General features: G+C 51.6%; 1 protein-coding gene across 1 annotated transcript in view; it reads right to left on the reverse strand.

The window, feature by feature from the left end:
• Positions 1–19,235, reverse strand: part of ZAN (zonadhesin) — a 64,016-nt gene that overhangs the window by 1,591 nt on the left and 43,190 nt on the right. The window contains exons 33-44 of the mRNA XM_030932772.1: positions 18,529–18,653; positions 16,503–16,807; positions 12,085–12,296; positions 10,777–10,921; positions 8,746–8,993; positions 7,392–7,521; positions 5,619–5,790; positions 4,292–4,459; positions 3,894–4,033; positions 2,449–2,648; positions 2,209–2,347; positions 851–991 (exon numbers count right to left, since the gene is read on the reverse strand). Coding sequence (XP_030788632.1) covers positions 851–991; positions 2,209–2,347; positions 2,449–2,648; positions 3,894–4,033; positions 4,292–4,459; positions 5,619–5,790; positions 7,392–7,521; positions 8,746–8,993; positions 10,777–10,921; positions 12,085–12,296; positions 16,503–16,807; positions 18,529–18,653 — 2,125 coding nt within the window. The remainder of the gene's footprint in view (positions 1–850; positions 992–2,208; positions 2,348–2,448; positions 2,649–3,893; positions 4,034–4,291; positions 4,460–5,618; positions 5,791–7,391; positions 7,522–8,745; positions 8,994–10,776; positions 10,922–12,084; positions 12,297–16,502; positions 16,808–18,528; positions 18,654–19,235) is intronic.

The raw sequence follows: 19,235 nt of genomic DNA on the forward strand, positions 1-19,235 counted from the left end.
TACAGGTCACAGGAATGGGGAGCTGGGCTTCAGAGAGAAGATTCCACAGTATATAGGTAGGAGGTGGGCACAGGAACTAGTTTTTTGTTTTGTTTTTGGTTTTGGTTTTTGGTTTTTTTCTGAGATGGAGTCTTGCTTTGTCATCCAGGCTGCAGCGCAGTAGTGCAATCTTAGCTCATGGCAACCTCTGCCTCCAGGGTTCAAGCGAGTCTCGTGCCTCAGCCTCCGAGTAGCTGGGATTACAGCTGTGCACCACCATACCCGCTAATTTTTTTTTTTTTTTTTTTTTTTTGAGATGGATTCTTGCTCTGTCACCCAGGCTGAAGTGCAGTGGCTTGATCTTGGCTCACTGCAACCTCCACTTCCCGAGTTCAAGTGATTCTCCTGCCTTAGCCTCCTGAGTAGCTGAGACTACAGGCACACACCACCACGCCTGGCTAACTTTTTGTATTTTTAGTGGAGACAGGGTTTCACCATGTTAGCCAGAATGGTCTCGATCTCCTGACCTCATGATCCGCCCACCTCGGCCTCCCAAAGTGCTGGGATTACAGGCATGAGCCACCGCGCCCGGCCAGGACTGGTTTTTTGAGGATGCTTGTCTTGCTAATTTCTAGGGATTATATTATAATTCCTACTATAATAATATATGCAATATATAAATATATAATTAACATACAACATATATTAATATATTACTATCATATATACAAATCAATCTTGTTTTTTATGTATCTATAACATATTATAATGCATATCATTCTACATGTGAATACAATACATATAGAATCATTCTGTGGTTGTGGGCCAGGAAGAGGCTGTGAGGGTACAGGGCCTTGGATGATGCCCTCACCTGGCTTTCTGGGAGCTGGCACATCTCGAGGCTCCGTACAAAGGTCTCCTCCATAACCAACTTCACACTCGCAGGTGAAGGTGGCTCCCTGCTCCTGACACTGCCCATCATTCTGACAGGGGTTCCGCAGACACGGGCTTTCTGCAAGGACAGAGAGGGTTGTGGGAGGGGGCCCCTGGGAGGACATTCCCAGCTCAGGGAAGGCCTGGCTGGAGGCTGGGACGCCAGGGGAGAAAGTAGCGGCTGCCAGAGACTGGCCAGGGGTCAGCCAGCCTGACTCCCAACCCTGCCTCACTAGCCCTGGGCTTTGGGGAAACTTACTTCCTTCGAAACTCTTTTTTTTTTTTTTTTTTTTTTGAGACGGAGTCTCACACTGTCGCCCAGGCTGGAGTGCAGTGGCGCGATCTCGGCTCACTGCAAGCTCCACCTCCCGGGTTCACACCATTCTCCTGCCTCAGCCTCCCAAGTAGCTGGGACTATAGGCGCCCACCACCACGCTTGGCTAATTTTTGTATTTTTTTAGTAGAGATGGGGTTTCATCGTGTTAGCCAGGATGGTCTCAATCTCCTGACCTTGTGATCCACCTGCCTCAGCCTCCCAAAGTGCTGGGATTACAAGCGTGAGCCACCGCGCACCGGCCCTTCGAAACTCTTTTATCTCTTCTTTCCTCTCTTCCTCTCTCCCTCCCTCTGTCTCTTCTCCCCTCCTCTCCCCTCCTTTCCCTCCCTTCCTTTCCTCCTCTCCCCTTCCCTCCCCATCTCCCTTCTCTTCTCTTCTGTTTTGAGACAGGATCTCACTCTGTCACCCAGGCTGGAGTGCAGTGGCACAATTATAGCTCACTGTAGCCTCAATTTCTTGGGCTCAAGTGATCTTCCCACCTCAGCTTTCCAAGTAGCTGAGACTACAGGAGTGCACCACCACACCCAGCTCTTTTTTTCTTTAATGTTTAGTAGAGACGATGTCTCCCCATATTGCCCAGGCTAATCTTGAACTCCTGAGCTCAAAGCAATTCTCCCACTTCACCTCGGAAAATGCTGGGATTATAGGCATGAGTCACCCACGCCCGGCAGGAAACTGCTTAACCTCTCTGAACTCCATGTTTGTTATGTATAAATTAGAAGTCCTGTGCTAACCACCAGGGCTGAAGGAGATAATGGGAAGGAATGCTAGGGAAGGATTGGGCAGGTCGTGGATGCTTAGGGAAGGGGAGATCTTTGTCCTTTGTCTCTCCCTACAAAGGCAGGGACAGACGTCCTGAAATCAATGTGGAAGAGTCCCCAGGACAAAGGGACGATCCTTGGTCCATGGATGCCCCAGGGCATGGGGCAGCTTGGAACCAGGCAGGGGTGCAGGTTCACCTGGAAAGCAGCCTCGGGTGTGGTTCCCCAGGGTGCAGACCTCCCCCTCTCTGCAGCTGAATGGCTCGCACAGCAGGATCCGTGAGGTGGCACAGGTGCAGCGCTGAGAGCAGTCCTCAGTCACAAAGCTGCTGCCCAGCTAGAAAGGGGAGGGGTCAGGAGGAGACGTTCCGGTTCCATCCCTGGTCTGGCTCTCCTTGGCACCTCTGTTCCCCGGGGCCTCCCGCTGCCAGCCCGGACCTGGTAGTAGATGCCATTGCTGGTGCAACCACAGTCAGCCAGCGGGAGGCTCTGGGTGCCGCTGTAGGCATAGCCTGGGATGCTGGCACAGCCTTCCACGCAGGGGCCTTCGCAGTCCCCGGGGTCCGGCAGGTTGGCACAGGACGCTGGGCAGGGTGTCATACAGCTCTGATACATGGTACCTGCTGGACACTCCATGGCTGCGGGGACAATCGTGGTCAGAAGCTGGCTGGGGCTGGGCAGGCAAACTCAGAGTAGGCTGGACGCAGTGGCTCACACCTGTAATCCCAACACTTTGGGAGGATGAGGCAGGTGGATCACGTGAGGTCAGGAGTTCAAGACCAGCCTGGCCAACATGGTGAAATCCCATCTCTGCTAAAAATACAAAAATGAGCCAGGCATGGTGGCGGGCACCTGAAATCCCAGCTACTCGGGAGGCTGAGACAGGAGAATCACTTGAACCCGGGAGGCAGAGGTTGCAGTGAGCCAAGATCGCGCTGTTGCACTCCAGCCTGGGCGACAAAGAGCAAAACTCCGTCTCAAACGACAACAACAAAAACACTCAGAGTTGCTTATAGGCAAGAAGCCAGAACGCGTGGGAGCTTCATCTAGGGTCTTTTTTTCTTTTTCTTTTTCTTTTTCTTTTTTGAGATGGAGTCTCACTCTGTTGCCCAGGCTGGAGTGCCTAGGCTGGCGTTATCACAGCTCACTGCAGCCTCCAACTCCTGGGTTCCCGTGATCCTCCCACCTCAGCTTCCCTGGTGACTGGAGCTATAGTCATGCACCACCACACCTGGCTAATTTGTTTACAATTTTTATAGAGATGGGGTCTCACTGTGTTGCCCAAACTGGTCTCAAACTCTTGGCTTCAATTGATCCTCCTGCCTCAGGCTCCCAAAGTGGTGAAGCTACAGGTGTGAGCTACCACAACCAGCCTGTCTAGTCTTTTCTTTTTCTTTCTTTCTTTTTTCTTTTTCTTTCTTTCTTTTCTTTTCTTTTCTTTTTTAAATAGGATGTTGCTCTGTTGCCCAGGCTGGGGTGCAGTGGTGCAGTCATGGTTCACTGCAGCCTGGGACTCCTGGGCTCAAGCCATCCTCCAGCCTCGGCCTCCCAAAGCACTGGGATTATAGGTGTGAGCCACCATGCCCAGCCCATCCAGGGTCTTTTTGTCTGCAGCATTACAGCATTTGAAGGAACTGGTTGAGCAGAGGTGGACCTTGGCAGGAAGGGGTGGGATGTGGGATGGGGTTGGGAGGCTCCCAGGTAGGGGTAGAGAAGGAGGCAAGCTGTTGGTTGTGCTGACTTGGACCTAGGACTAAGACAGAAATTCGAGCGATGCTGAGACTAAGACAGAAAGTCCGAGATGAGGCAGTGGTGGGAAGAGTGTTCAGCAGAGGTGGATGGCAGAGGGGTCAGGGTAGGCACGGGGAGGGGCAGCGCCTCACCGCAGAGGGTGCGGTCCCGCCAGCCAGCCAGGACAGTGCCCGCCTCTTGGCAGAGGATGGCGTACCCACTGAGGACCTGGCAGCGCAGCTCCTCTTGCTCTCTTGGGTCCTGAGTGGAGCACAGATCCAGCATGCAGTGCCTGGGGCGGAGAGGGGGCAGGAATGGTGCAGTCAGAGTTTGGGGAGGTGAGGAGACCCACCCCTGCAGAAGAGAACCTGGAACCCCAAATAGAAAGACATCAGCTGGTGTCCAGGGAGGGTCACAAGGAAATGAGGCCACAGGGAGAACGGAGGAGTGAACCACACAGAGCTTGGGTCAGGAAGTGGGCAGGAGGCCCCAGGGAAAGACCAGAGCAGGCACCTGGGCCATTCCCGCAAGTCCTGGGCCCATGACTCACTCCTGGAAGGGCTCTGCAGCCACTGTCTGGTGACAGGCAGCAAATGGGCCCTGGGGGTCTGCCAGCACCCTACAGGCCTGGGTGCTGTTGCTCGCCAGCTGCTCCGGGCTACATTCGGACACGTGGAAGCTCAGTTCCACCCCTCGTCTTTCCTCCACTGGTATAGCCCTGCAGCAGAGACAGCCACTGGGTCAGGTGAGGCCCCGAGGAAGGTGAAGTGGGGGAAGAAGAAGAACAACTGATTAGCCGGGTGTGGTGGTGCCTGCCTGGAGTCCCAGCTACTCGGGAGACTGAGGCAGGAGGATACTTGAGCCCAGGAGGTGGAGGCTGCAGTGAGCCAAGATCACGCCACTGTACTCCAATCTGGGTAACAGAGCAAGACCCCATCTCTAAAAAATCTATTTTAGGCCGGGCGCGGTGGCTCAAGCCTGTAATCCCAGCACTTTGGGAGGCCGAGACGAGCGGATCACGAGGTCAGGAGATCGAGACCATCCTGGCTAACACAGTGAAACCCCGTCTCTACTAAAAACTACAAAAAACTAGCCGGGTGAGGTGGTGGGCGCCTGTAGTCCCAGCTACTCGGGAGGCTGAGGCAGGAGAATGGCGTAAACCCGGGAGGCGGAGCTTGCAGTGAGCTGAGATCCGGCCACTGCACTCCAGCCTGGGCGACAGAGAGAGACTCCATCTCAAAAAAAAAAAAAAAAAAAAATCTATTTTAAAAAAAGAAATAAGAAATGGGGCTGAGTGTGGTGGCTCACACCTGTAATCCCAGCACTTTGGGAGGCCAAAGTGGGCGGATCCCTTGAGGTCAGGAGTTCGAGACCAGTATGGTCAACATGGTGAAATCGCATCTCTACTAAAAATACGAACATTAGCCGAGAGTGTGGTCCCAGCTACTCAGGAGACTAAGGCACAAGAATCACTTGAAATTGGGAGGCAGAGGTTGCAGTGAGCTGAGATCACGCCACTGCACTCCAGCCTGGGTGACAGAGGAAGAAGAAGGAGGAAAAGGGGGAGGAGGAGGAAGAGAAAAAGAAGGAGGAGGAAGAGGACGAGGAGGAGGAGAAAGAAGGAAGAAGGAAAAAAAGAAAGAAGAAGAAGAACTGGGAAGGCAGGCTGAGGGCAGAGCAGGGGCACAGAGTGGGATTTCCATTGAGCGGGTGTCCCCAGAGTCAGGTGAGAGGGAATGACGGAATTGGGAGGATCCAGGCCTCTCTGCACCCTCTCCTTGGAGTTTCATCCTCTGCTAAGGACAGGAGGGCTAACGGCCACTGTGCACAGACACTGTTGTTCACCTCCCCAGCCTCATCCCTTCCAGGCCACGCACCTGGGCAATCGGAGGAGGACATCCTCGGTCTTCACCTCCCAGCTGTTGCCAAAGGTGTTGAGGTTCTGGGTCAGGGCGCCACTGGGCAGCATCATGTCATTCTTGCGGTTCTTGTCGTAGTTTCCACACAGGCCACGCACGAGCCCCTCGTACATGCTGGGTAGGGAGATCACTGTGGGAGGAAGGGGGCCCCCAGAAGTGAGACTCCTCACTCTCTTTTTTTTTTTTTTTTTTCTGAGACAGAGTCTTGCTCTGTTGCCCAGGCTGGAGTGCAGTGGCGTGATCTTGGCTCACTGCAACCTCCGCCTCCCAGTTTCAAGCGATTCTCGTGGCTCAGCCTCCCAAGTAGCTAGGACTACAGGCACACACCATCATGCCCGGCTAATTTTTGTATTTTTAGTAGAGACGGTGTTTCACCATGTTGGCCAAACTGGTCTGGAACTCCTGACCTCAAGTGATCTGCCCGCCTCGGCCTCCCAGAGTACTGGGATTACAGGCATGAGCACTGCAACCAGCCCTTACTCTTTTTATTTAATTAACTTTTTTTTTTTTTTTTGAGACAGAGTCTTGCTCTGTTGCCCAGGCTGGAGTGTGGTGGCATGATCTCCGCTCACTGCAAGCTCTGCTTCACAGGTTCACTCCATTCTCCTGCCTCAGCCTCCCAAGTAGCTGGGACTACAGGCACCCGCCAACACGCCCGGCTAATTTTTTGTATTTTTAGTAGAGACGGGGTCTCACCGTGTTAGCCAGGATGGTCTCGATCTCCTGACCTCGTGATCCGCCTGCCTCAGCCTCCCAAAGTGCTGGAATTATAGGCATGAGCCACCGCGCCCGGCCTTAATTAACTTTTTTTTAAAGCAGGTCTTGCTCTGTTGCCCAGGCTGGAGTACAGTGGCTCAATCATGGCTTACTGCAGCCTCCAACTCCTGGGCTCAAGTGATCCTCTCTCCTCAGCCTTTCCGGTAGCTGGGACTACAGGTGTGCACAACCACATCCAGCTAATTTTTTATTTATTTTTTTTTTAGAGATGGGGTCTTGCTATGTTTGCCCAGCCTGGTCTCGAATGCCTGGCCTCAAGTGATCCTCCCGTCTCAGCATCTCCAGTTCCAGAATCTGGGATTACAGGCATGCACCAACATACCTGTCTCATTTAAATTTTTTTTTTTTTTTTTTTGAGACAGAGTTTTGCTCTTGTCACTTAGGCTGGAGTGCAGTTGTACCATCTCAGCTCACTGCAACCTTCGTCTCCCATGTTCAAGTGATTCTCCTGCCTCAGCCTCCCAAGTAGCTGGGATTACAGGCCTCCACCACCACACCCAGCTAATTTTTGTATTTTTAGTAGAGATGGGGTTTCACCATGTTGGCTAGGCTGGTCTTGAACTCCTGACCTTAGGTGATAGGCCTGCCTCAGCCTCCCAAAGTGCTGGGATTACAGGCGTGAGCCACTGCGCATGGCCTTTAAACAGTTTTTTTGTAGAGACGGGGGTCTCACTATGTTCCCCAGGCTGGTCTTGAGCTTTTGACCTCAAGCGATCCTCCCACCTTAGCTTCCCAGAGCTCTGGGATTACAGGCCGGTGCCACAGCGCCTGGCCAATACTCTGCCCTCTGCTCTCCACCTGTTCTCACCCCACCTCCCCCTGGTCCTCCTGTGGAGCTGGGTGCCCCACTACCGGGCCGAGTCCGCTCACCAGGCTTTGCCTGTCTTAGACAGGATTTTCCCTCCCACTTCTCAGAAACGGCCCTTCTGCTCTGCTTTCCCCTCTCTCTGGTACCTGCATTTTTCCTTCCACCGAAACTGATGACCAGCTCAAAGTCGGTGACCAGGTAGAGGCGTTGGCCCCGCAGGGTGACCCTCAGGTGCTCATTCGGCCTGTAGGGGACAGCCATCTTCTGGTTGTTGACCTAAAAAGGGAAGACAGGAGCCACAGGGAGGGCTGAATCCACCTGATCTGCTGCCGTTTCCTGGCTGGGCTTTGCTTTTCCCAGTCATCTCCATACGTCTCCGTGCAGACAGTGGAATAAGATACCCCAGTGGGCTTTGCTATTCATGTGGCAGAAGTTTCTGTGAGGTCCGCCCCCTTCCCAGCCCAAGTCCTTCCTTGCAAAAAATTGGTGCAGTGAGGCTGGGCGTGGTGGCTCACGCCTGTAATCTCGGCACTTCGGGAGGCCAAGGTGGGCAGATCACTTGAGGTCAGGAGTTCCAGGCCAGCCTGGCCAACATGGAGAAACCGCATCTCTACTAAAAATACAAAAATTAACCGGACATGGTGACGCATGCCTGTAATCCCAGCATTTTGGGAGGCTGAGGCAGGCGGATCACTTGAGGTCAGGAGTTCCAGACCAGCTTGGCCAACATGGGGAAACCGTGTCTCTACTAAAAATACAAAACCCCATCTTGCCGGGTGTGGTGGTGCACGCCTGTAGTCCCAGCTACTAGGGAGGTTGAGGCAGGAGAATCACTTGAACCTTGGAGGTGAGGTTGCAGTGAGCTGAGATGGTGCCACTGCACTCCAGCCTGGGCGACAGAGCGAGACTCTGTCTCAAGAAATAAAAATACATTGGTATAGTGGATGCCATTGGTTCTTCAGCCCAGGATTGACCTTCACACACCTCATGCTCTGTCCTCCTCCTCCTCCTCTCTTCCTCTTGTCTCTTGCCAGCCTCCGCTGCCTCCCCACATGACAAGAGCTTGTTGCTGAATTTGTTTTTGGTTTTGAGACAGTTTCTCTCTGTCACCTAGGCTAAAGTGCAGTGGCAAGATCTTGGCTCACTGCAGCCTCAAACTCCTGGGCGCAAGAGATCCTCCAGCCTCAGCCTGTCCAATAGCTGGAACTACAGGTATGCGCCCCCATACCCAGCTCATTTTAAATTTTTTGCAGAGATGTGGGGTCTTGCTATGTTGCCCAGGCTGGTCTTGAACTCCTGGGCTCAAGTGATCCTCCCATCTTAGCCTCCTGAGTAGCTGAGATTACAGGCATGAACTACTGCGTCCTGCTGACTCTGATTTTACAACCAGCCCAACCGTCACAAACGTCCCAGGGAACAGGGATCTCTGACTTCTACTCCAGGTGGCCTACCTGGTCCACCTGCCTCCCCACACCCACCAGGCCCTGGCCCAGCTCTTACCACAAGCTCCAGACCAGCTTGGAGCTGCACTTTATAGCCATAGACGGTGGTAATCACTTCTTGCAAGAAGGTGGAGCTCCTGCGCGGATCCATCTTGTTGCGTCCCTCCACGAGGAGGGGCTCCACTCCCTCAGGCAGTACATCCACAGTCTTGATCAGAACATAGGTCATGCGGCCCTGGAGGCGGTAGCTGAAGCCGTCAAACGTGAGGTAATGGGGGTCCCCGTAGACTGAGCATTGTTCAGACTCTGCGAAGAAGTCAAACAGTGAGAAGGGGCCGGGCGCAGTGACTCATGCCTGTAATCCCAGAACTTTGGGAGGCCAAGGCGGGTGGATGACCTGAGGTCAGGAGTTTGAGACCCGCCTAGCCAACATGGCAAAACCCTGTCTCTACTGAAAATACGAAAATTAGCTGGGTATGGTGGGTGCGTGCCTGTAATCCCAGCTACTTGGTAGTTCTCTACTGGGCAAGAGAATTGCTTGAACCTGGGAGGCGGAGGTTGCAGTGAGTGCCAAGATCACACCACTGCACTCCAGTCTGGGCGACAGAGTGAGACACCATCTCAAAAAAAAAACCAAAAAACAAAACAAAAGACTGAGAAGGGACTCTGCCCAGGTGTAACGGTCCCCAGAGTCCCTCCCCTACGGTGACATCCCCTGTGGCCACCCTCTTAGGCTCGGACTCCCTGGATCCTTTCTTTTCTCTTTTTTTCTTTTTTTTCGAGACAGGATCTTATTCTGTCACCCAGACTGGAGTGCAAGTGGTACAATCATAGCTCACTGCAGCCTCCAACTCCTGGTCTCAAGCAATCCTCTTGCCTCAGCCACCAGAGTAGCTGGGACTTCAGGTGTGCACCACCACCCTCAGCTAATTTTTTTCTTTTTTTAGAAATGGGGGCCACACTACATTGCCCAGGCTGGTCTCGAACTCCTGGCCTCAAGAAATCCTCCCACCTTAGCCTCCCAAAGTCCAAAGTGCTGAGATTACAGGCATAAGCCACCAGGCCTGGTACCTGGACTTTTTTTTTTTCCCAATACCTACTGACATTCAATTAAAGGCCCTTTTATTATTATTATTATTATTATTATTATTATTATTATTATTATTTTTTGAGGCAAGGTCTCACTCTGTGTCCCAGGCTGGAGTGCAGTGGTGCAGTCATAGCTCACTGCAGCCTCAAACTCCTGAGCTTAAGCAATTCTCCTGCCTCGGCCTCCTGAGTAGCTGGGACTGCAGGCACAAGCCACTATACCTAATTTTTTAAAATTTTAAAATTTTTTGTAGGGACAGGGTCTTCCTATGTTGGCCAGGCTGGTGTTAAACTCCTGGGCTGAAGTGACTCTTCCACCTCAGCCTCCCAAGTACTGGGATTACAGGTGTGAACCACCATGCCCAGCCTCCCTGGATCCTTGATCTTCAACTTTCTCTCTCTCCTGGCCTGATTAAAAACCTTAGAGGGGCCAGGCACAGTGGCTCATGCCTATAATCTCAACACTTTAGGAGGCTGAGGCAGGAGGAACACTTGAGCCCATGAGTTCAAGTCCATCCTGGGCAACATAGCAAGACCCCATCTCTAGGTAAAAAAAAATACCAAAATTGGCTGAGTGTGGTGGTCCATGCCTGTAGTCCCAGCTACTTGGGAGGCTGAGGTGTGAGGATCACTTGTTTCCAGGCATCTGAGATTGCAGAGAGCTATATCATGGTGCCAGTGCACTCCAGCCTGGGCAACAGAGCAAGACCCTGTCTCAAAAAACAAACAAGCAAGCAAACAAAAACCTTGGAGGATCGCCTTGGCCAGTCCCCTCTTTCTGCCCTACAGGTGGAGGGTTCCAGAGAGGATCAGGACCTGGTACATGGCCACAGAGTTGGCAAGAGCCAGACTGGAGGCCAGGCCTCCTGATCCAGTCGCCTGCTCCAACCCCTGACTGTGCTGGGGTTTAGGCTAAGCCCCTTTCCACCCTGCCTCTTCCCCCACCTCAGCCCTGGCCCCAACTGCTCCCCTCTCCATCCTCCCCGGTCGCTCCCCTTACTGTCTGAGACACAATTGCTCTTGCTGTTGTCAGAACTGAGCTGGCAGTGGGACCCAGAGGGGCATCGGAAGTCCCCGCACTGAATGGCTCCTCCTGTGCAGACACACTTCTCCGTGCAACCACGGGAGACCCAGCTTTTGCCCAGCTGTAGAAGTTACAGGAAGAAAAAGAGAGTGAGAAGGGGGCTGGGCGCAGGGGCTCACGCCTGTAATCCCAGCACTTTGGGAGGCCGAGACGGCGGATCACCTGAGGTCAGGAGTTTGTGACGAGCCTGGCCAACCTGGTGAAACCCCTTCTCTACTAAAAACACAAAAATTAGCTGGGCGTGGTGGCACACGCGTGTAATCCCAGCTACTCGAGAGGCTGAGGCAGGAGAATTGCTTGAACCCAGGAGGCAGAGGTTCCAGTGAGCCAAGATCACGCCACTGCACTCCAGCCTGGCAACAGAGTGAGACTCTGTCTCAAAAAAAAAAAAAAAAAAGAGTGAAGAGGGAAGGGCCAGTTCTCCTTCCTCTTGCCCCAGCAGCCTAGCCCACCATCTAAATGGTTTAATTGATGCTGGCCAGAGGCAGCCACAGTGTCATGTGAACATCCAAAAGACAACTGTGCGGGCCAAGTGTGGTGGCTCACGCCTGAAATCTTAGCACTTTGGGAGGCCAAGGCAGGCAGATCACTTGAAGTCAGGAGTTCAAGACCAGCCTGGCCAACATGGCGAAACACCATCTCTACTAAAAATACAAAAAGTAGCAGGGCGTGGTGGCGCTTGCCTGTAATCCCAGCTACACAGGAGACTGAGGCAAGAGAATCACTTGAACCCAGGAGGCGGAGGTTGCAGTGAGCAGAGATCATGCCACTGCACTCTAGCCTGCTGGATAATAGAGGGAGACTCCGTCTCAAAAAAAAAAAAAAAAACGAAAACGGCACTGTGTTTGTGCTTGGTGTCTTACATAATGTTGTGCAGGAGGTACTACTGAACCCATTTTACAGATGAGGAAACGGAGATAACAGGTCATCTGACTCATCAGTGGCACTATCAGGATTCAATCCTACGTCAGCTTGAAATGAGCCCATGGTCTTTCCACTATACCATGCCACGTGCTCCTTGTTTGGATTCCTCAAATCCAAAACCCAAATCATGTGCCATCAGCCCACACCTGGCTAGAGATCAATGTGCCACTCACACCAGCCTTCACACCCCCGAGCCAGTTGTAAAGTTATGGGTATCCCAGGCGGAGAGAGGTGGAGAAAAGGAGAAAGCACCGCCCTCAAGCTGTGTTGCCTCCAGTCCGACTTCCCATGCCCACTCACAGGGATGGAGCCACCATGGGCATCCTTGCAGCCGCACTGACTTCTGGGGACACACTTGTCCTCACTCAGCACATAGCCGGGCTGACAAATGCAGCCCTCAGCACAGGCAGAGGGGACTTTGGCGCCCTCACACCGGCCATCCAGGTCCCAGCAGGAGGGTGAGCAGGAGGGAAGGCAGTTGGTGTAGCTGCTGTAGGCAGGGCATTCCAGAGCTGTGGGTGAAGGAGACAGTGGGTCACTGGAGAGGGTCACAGGGGAGCCAAGGTGGGCAGGGATTGTAGAAACCAGGCTATGGGTGGATGACCAATAAGGCTTGGGGAGCTTTTTTTTGTTCTTTTGTTATTCATTCAGAAAACATTTACTGAGTATGGGTTGTGTGCCAGGCTTTGGGGGAAAGAAAGGAACAAGTAGCTGGGCACCGTGGCTCACGCCTGTAATCCCAGCACTTTGGGAGGCCGAGGAGGGTGGATCATGAGGTCAGGAGATCGAGACCATCCTGGCCAACATGGTGAAACCCCGTCTCTACTAAAAATACTACAACCGGGTATGTGGCAGGTGCCTGTAGTCCCAGCTACTCAGGAGGCTGAGGCAGGAGAATCGCTTGAACCCGGGAGACAGAGGTTGCAGTGAGCCAAGATCACACTACTGCACTCCAGCCTGGGCGACAGAGCAAGACTGTCTCAAAAAAAAAAAAAAAAAACAAAAAGGAACAAGAATGACTCTCCCAAGTCAGCATGAAGGACTGTGGTCAAACAGTAACTGCAGCATGACCTTGATGTGCATGATCAGCAGGTGTGTTGACAGGCAAGAGTATACAAGGCATGATGGAGGCACAGAGAAGGGAGGTGTTAATTCTGTTGGGGGAGTTAAAGAAAGGCCCTTAAGCAAAAGTAGTGTGAACAAATGGAAATGTATACCATGTTCATGGATAGGAAGGCTCAGCAACATGGTGATTAGTTCTGCCTCAGTGAATGTACACATTTAATGTGATCTCAATAAAATATACCAAAAATATTTTTTATGGGGGGGGCGGGGTGCAGAGACAGAGTCTCTCTCTGACACCCAGGAGCGATCTTGGCTCATTGCAGCCTCTGCCTCCCCAGTTCCAGAGATTCTCCTACTTCAGCCTCCCAGGTAGCTGGGATTACAGGTATGCACTACCACGCCAGGCTAATTTTTATATTTTTAGTAGAGATGGGGTTTCACCATGTTGGCCAGGTTGGTCTCAAACTCCTGACCTCAGGTGATCCTCCCACATTGGCCTCCCAAAGTGCTAGGATTACAGGCGTGAGCCACCGCACCCAGCCACCAAAAGTATTTTATATGTGTGTGTGTGCTTTTTTTTTTTTTTTTTAGATGGAGTCTCACTCAGTCGCCCAGGCTGGAGTGCAGTGGCGTGATCTTGGCTCACTGCAAGCTCCGCCTCCTGGGTTCACGCTATTCTCCTGCCTTGGCCTCCCGAGTAGCTGGGACTACAGGCGCCCACCACTATGCCCGGCTAATTTTTTTGTATTTTCAGTAGAGACAGGGTTTCACCATGTTAGCCAGGATGGTTTTGATCTCCTGACCTCGTGATCCGCCCGTCTCGGCCCCCCAAAGTGCTGGGATTACAGGCGTGAGCCACCGCACCCAGCCCAAACGTGTGTGTGCTTTTAATAGGACAAGATGATTTCAAAGTTGAGCTGAAGACATAAGCAAACCAGGAAAGCCAAGAAATCCCTAAAAAAAAAAAAAGAGCCATCAGTGGTAAATGTCCCTCCATAAGTCAACGTTTATTTTATTTTATTTTTATTTATTTATTTATTTTTTTGAGACAAAGTTTCACTCTTTTCACCCTGGCTGGAGTGCAATGGCACAATCTCGGCTCACTGCAACCTCCACCTCCTGGGTTCAAGCAATTCTCCTGCCTCAGCCTCCTGAGTAGCTGGAATTACAGGCACATACCACCACACCCAGCTAATTTTTGTATTTTTAGTAGGGACAGGGTTTCACCATGTTGGCCAGACTGGTCTCAAACTCCTGACCTCAGGTGATCCGCCCACCTCGGCCTCCCAAAGTGCTGGGATTACAGGCATAAGCTACTGTGCCCAGTCCAAAGCTCATTTTAAATTTTCAATGATTACGACTTTGTGTTACTGTTACATACAAATACAGATGAACCAATAGAACAGAGGAGAAAGCTCAGATAAGGATCCAAATATATATGGGAATTTAGTAGAAGATAAAGTGTGGAATCTCAGTCCCTGGGCAAAGACAGATTCGTCATTTAATAATGTTGGAACAGCTGGCTAGCCTTCTGGAGAAAAACAGAAACAAAGTTGATTCACACCTCATTTTACACATCAGGATAAATCCTCATGGGTCAAAAACTTAATATACACCAAAAAACAAAACAAAACAAAAAAAACCTCACTTAAATATAGAAAAAAGAACCCATAAAAGTTCTAGAGCAGGCCGGACATGGTGGCTCACGCCTGTAACCCCAGCACTTGGGGAGGACGAGGCAGGCAGATCACTTGAGGCCAGGAGTTTGAGACCAGCCGGGCCAACATGGTGAAACCCCATCTCTACTAAAAATACAAAAAAATTAGCTAGGCGTAGTGGGGGGCACCTGTAATCCCAGCTACTCGGAAGGCTGAGGCAGGAGAATTGCTTGAATCTGGGAGGCGAAGGCTGCAGTGATCTGGGATCGCACCACTGCAGCCTGGGCCACAGAGCGAGACTCCATCTCAAACAAACAAAATTTCTAGAGCAAAGAATCAGCAAACTCTTTTGTAGTTTCTGTGCAGCTCGCATTTATCGCTATTGCTCAAGATGCAGAAGACATAAAACAAGATTAATATATTTGACCCCATAAAAATTTTTTTCCTGCATGGAAAAGAAAAAAGCCAAACGATGAAAACAAAAAGGACTGGAAAACTTTGTGTAACTCAGAGCACTAATAAAGGTCTACTTTCCATAATAGATAAAGGACTTGCATGAAATAGTTCAATAAAGACCAATGACTCAGTGGAAAAATGGTGACTGGCTATGAGCAGATAGTTTACAGAAAGGGAAATTCAAAGGGTTCCTAAGTATATGAAAAAATGTCCAATCTCACTCATAATAAAAACTCAAATTAAGACTTGTTATTTTTCATGACCAGGCGCAGTGGCTCACGCCTGTAATCCTAGCACTTTGGGAGGCTTGAGCCAGGTGGATCACCTGAGGTGAGGAGTTCAAGACCAGCCTGGCCAAAATAGTGAAACCCCGTCTCTACTAAAAATACAAAAATTAGCTGGGCCTGGTGGAACATGCCAGTAATCCCAGCTACTCGGAGGCTGAGGCAGGAGAATCACTGGAACCTGGGAGGCAGAGGTTGCAGTGAGCCGAGATCATGCCACTGCACTCCAGCCTGAGCTACAGTGAAACTCAAAAAAAAAAAAAAAAAAGAAAGAAAAGAAAAGAAAAAAAAAGGTATGGCAATATCAAATAAAAACTCAGGCTTATAGCTTATTCCAAACAAACAAAACAAAAAAAAATCAGAGGGTCTGGTCACACTGGACCCACGGTGATGCCCACCAGCTGTGGGGCAGCTGAGCAGAGGCCCCATTCTGTACAGGACCTGTGCGCTGCGTTCACCCTGACCCTCCAGCCAGCTCAGGCTGCCGTGCTCATGTTGCCTCCACTGGCCCTGAGAAGCTCGCAGCGCCCCCTGCACCTCTGCTTTGCTCCTAGAATGAGAGAGTGCGTTAAAGAAAAATAAACCTTCTTGGCCAGGCGCGGTGGCTGACGCCTGTAATCCCAGCACTTTGGGAGGCCAAGGCGGGCGAATCACGAGGTCAAGAGATCGAGACCATCCTGGCCAACGTAGTGAAACCCCATCTGTACTAAAAATACAAAAATTAGCTGGTGTAGTGGTACACTCCAGCCTGGGTGACAGAGAGAGACCCTGTCTCAAAAAAAAAATTTTGACAGAGTTTTGCTCCTTTTTGCCCAGGCTGGAGTGCAATGTCACCATCTTGGCTCACTGCAACCTCTGCCTCCCAGGTTCAAGCCATTCTCCTGCTTCAGCCTCCCGAGTAGCTGGGATTACGGCATGTGCCACCACGCCCAGCTAATTTTGTGTTTTTAGTGGGATGGGGTTTCACCATGTTGGCCAGGCTGATCTCGAACTCCTGACCTCAGGTGATCCACCCACCTTGGCCTCCCCAAGTGCTGGGACTAAAGGCGTGAGCCACTATACCCAGCAAAAAAAAAAAAAAAAAAAAAAAAAAAAATATATATATATATATATATAATTTTAAAATAGTCCTTGTCAAAGAGACAATGAGGGCTGAATCAGGAACAAACAGGAAGGAGAGTGAGGGAGCTCTCAAGGAAGCAGAGAGGGAAAGGGGGTTTGGGAGGGGTTTGGGGTGACAGCAGGGCACACTCACGGCAGAAGCTGCTGTTTCTCCAGAGTGGGGGCTTGAGGCCCTGGCTCTGGCAGGTGGCCCCAAAGTCTTGCAGAGCCTGGCAGAGGGCCTGGTGGAGACCTCCAAACTCACACAGGGTGTACGTACAGCCCACCAGGAAGGGCGTGAGGTCTATGCGGGAGGCGCACTGGGCCCACACGGGAGCCCGGAGCGCTGCCTCGCACTTTTCCCGCGCCCTGCGGAGGTCGGCCGCCCTGCAGTTTCCACTCGAGTTCTCCTGCTGTTCCGCTGGAATCTGCTGCTCATCTACCGGGAGACTCTGACAACTGGGAAGGGAAAAGAATCAGCCTAGGGACAGTTGTCCCCCTACTATGACACAATTTTTTTTTTTTTCTTTAGAGGGAATCTTGCTCTGTCTCCCAGGCTGGAGTTCAATGCAACAGTCTCCGCTCACTGCAACCTCCGCCTCCCCTCCCGGGTTCAAGAGATTCTCCTGCCTCAGCCTCCCGAGTAGCTGGGACTACAGGCACCCGCCACCACGCCCAACCAATTCTTGTTTTTTTTTTTTTGTTTATCTTTTTTTTTTGGAGACAGTCTCACTCTGTCGCCCAGGCTTGAGTGCAGTAGTACAGTAGTGCAATCTTTGCTCACTGAAACCTCCGTCTCCCGGGTTCAAGCGATTCTCCTGCCTCCGCCTCCTGAGTAGCTGGGATTACAGCCACCTGCCACCACGCCCAGCTAATTTTTGGTTTTGGTTTATTTGGAGACAAGGTCTCACTTTGTCACCCAGGTTGGAGTTCAGTGGCGTGATCTTGGCTCACTGCAACCTCTATGTATATCAGGTTAAAGCGATTCTCCTGCCTTAGCCTTCCCAGTAGCTGGGATTACAGGCATGTGCCACCATGCCTGGCTAATTTTTGTTTTTAATTTTTTATAGAGATGGGGTCTTGCTATGTTGCCTAGGCTGGTCTCAAACTCCTGGCCTCAAGTGATCCTCCAGTCTTGGTCTCCCAAAGTGCTGGAATTACAGGCATGAACCACTGCTCCTGCTCCTCCTCCAAGGTTTCTAAGTGAGGAAAGGAAGACTTTCACATTTCCTCAAGTGAGTTCTAGCAGCCTTGAGATGGATCAATTACACACATCACCCCATAATGCCCAGAAGTCATCGCTCTCAAATCACACACACAAAGCAACATTCTGGCCTGTAATCCCAGCACTTTGGGAAACCGAGGCGGAGGATCATTAGAGCCCAGGAGTTTGAGACCAACCTGGGCAAACGTGGCGAGACCCTGTCTCTACAAAAAATTTAAAAATTGAAGAAGATAAAAGGAACATTCTGGTCTTCCTGCCCCAGGTGTGCCCTACAGTCTGGCTCCCTAGCTCATGTTACTATGAAAAGCTGGAGGGGAGGCCAGGCACAGTGGCTCACACTTGTAATCCTAGCATTTTGGGAGGTTGAGGCAGGTGGATCACTTGAGGTCAGGAGTTCAAGGCCAGCCTGGCCAACATGGTGGAACTCTGTCTCTACCTAAAATACACAAATTAGCCGGGCGTGGGGCGTGGTGTCATGCACCTGTAATCCCAGCTACTCGGGAGGTGGAGGCACAAGAATTGTCTGAACCTGGGAAGCAGAGGTTGCAGTGCCACTGCACTCCAGCCTGGGCATCAGAGCAAAACTCCATCTCAAAAAAAAAAAAAAAAGAAAAGAAAGAAAAGCTAGAGGGGCCAGATGTGGTGGCTCATGATTACCTAGAACTTTGGGAGGCCGAGGCAGGCGCGTCGCCTGAGGTCAGGAACTCGAGACCAGCCTAGCCAACATGGTGAAACCCCATCTCTACTAAAAACTACAAAAATTAGCTGGGCATGGTGGTGGGTGGCTGTAATCCCAGCTACTCGGGAGGCTGAGGCAGGAGAATCTCTTGAACCCGGGAGGCGGAGGTTGCAGTGAGCCGAGATCATGCCATGGCACTCCAGCCTGGGTGACAGAGCAAGATTCCGTCTCGGAAAAAAAAGAAAGAAAAGCTAGAGGGTCTTAGGAGACCACTACCTTGGGTCAATGTCCTTGTCTTTCCAACTGTTCACAAATTCACTATCACTATGCGCTAGTTCGTCGCTGGGCATCATTAGTTCATCCTCTTCCTCATCATTGAAGTTCCCGCACACGCCGCAGACCTGGGCAGGGAGAGTGGTTTTTTGGTGCTGGGGAAGCATGACAGTGACTTTTCTCCCTTCCTTTCTTCCTTCCTTTCCCTTCCTTCCTTCCTTCCTTCCTTCCTTCCTTCCTTCCTTCCTTCCTTCCTTCCTTCCTTCCTTCCTTCCTTCCTTCCTTCCTCCTCCCTCCCTCCCTCCCTCCCTCCCTTCCTCCCTCCCTCCCTCCCTCCCTCCCTTCCTTCCGGTGAAAGTGTGCCACCCCGCCATGGCCTTGCCGTTCTTCAAGATCAGTGCCAAGCATGAGAAGGAGGAAGGTGGAACTGAGGCTTTCCGCCTTCATGAGGTCTACATTGACATCTACGATGCCCTCCTTCCTCCCTCCCTCCCTCCCTCCCTCCCTCCCTTCCTTCCTTCCTTCCTTCCTTCCATGAGAGCGGTTTTTCTCCCTCCCTCCCTCCCTCCCTCCCTCCCTCCCTCCCTCCCTTCCTTTCTTCCTTCCCTCCCTCCCTCCCTCCCTTCTTTTGAGTTTCGGGTCTTGTCACCCAGCCTGGAGTACAGTGGCATGATCTCGGCTCACTTCACTATTCGCCTCCCAGGTTCAAG

The sequence above is a fragment of the Rhinopithecus roxellana genome, chromosome 6 (assembly GCF_007565055.1).
Source record: "Rhinopithecus roxellana isolate Shanxi Qingling chromosome 6, ASM756505v1, whole genome shotgun sequence".
Lineage (NCBI taxonomy): Eukaryota > Metazoa > Chordata > Mammalia > Primates > Cercopithecidae > Rhinopithecus > Rhinopithecus roxellana.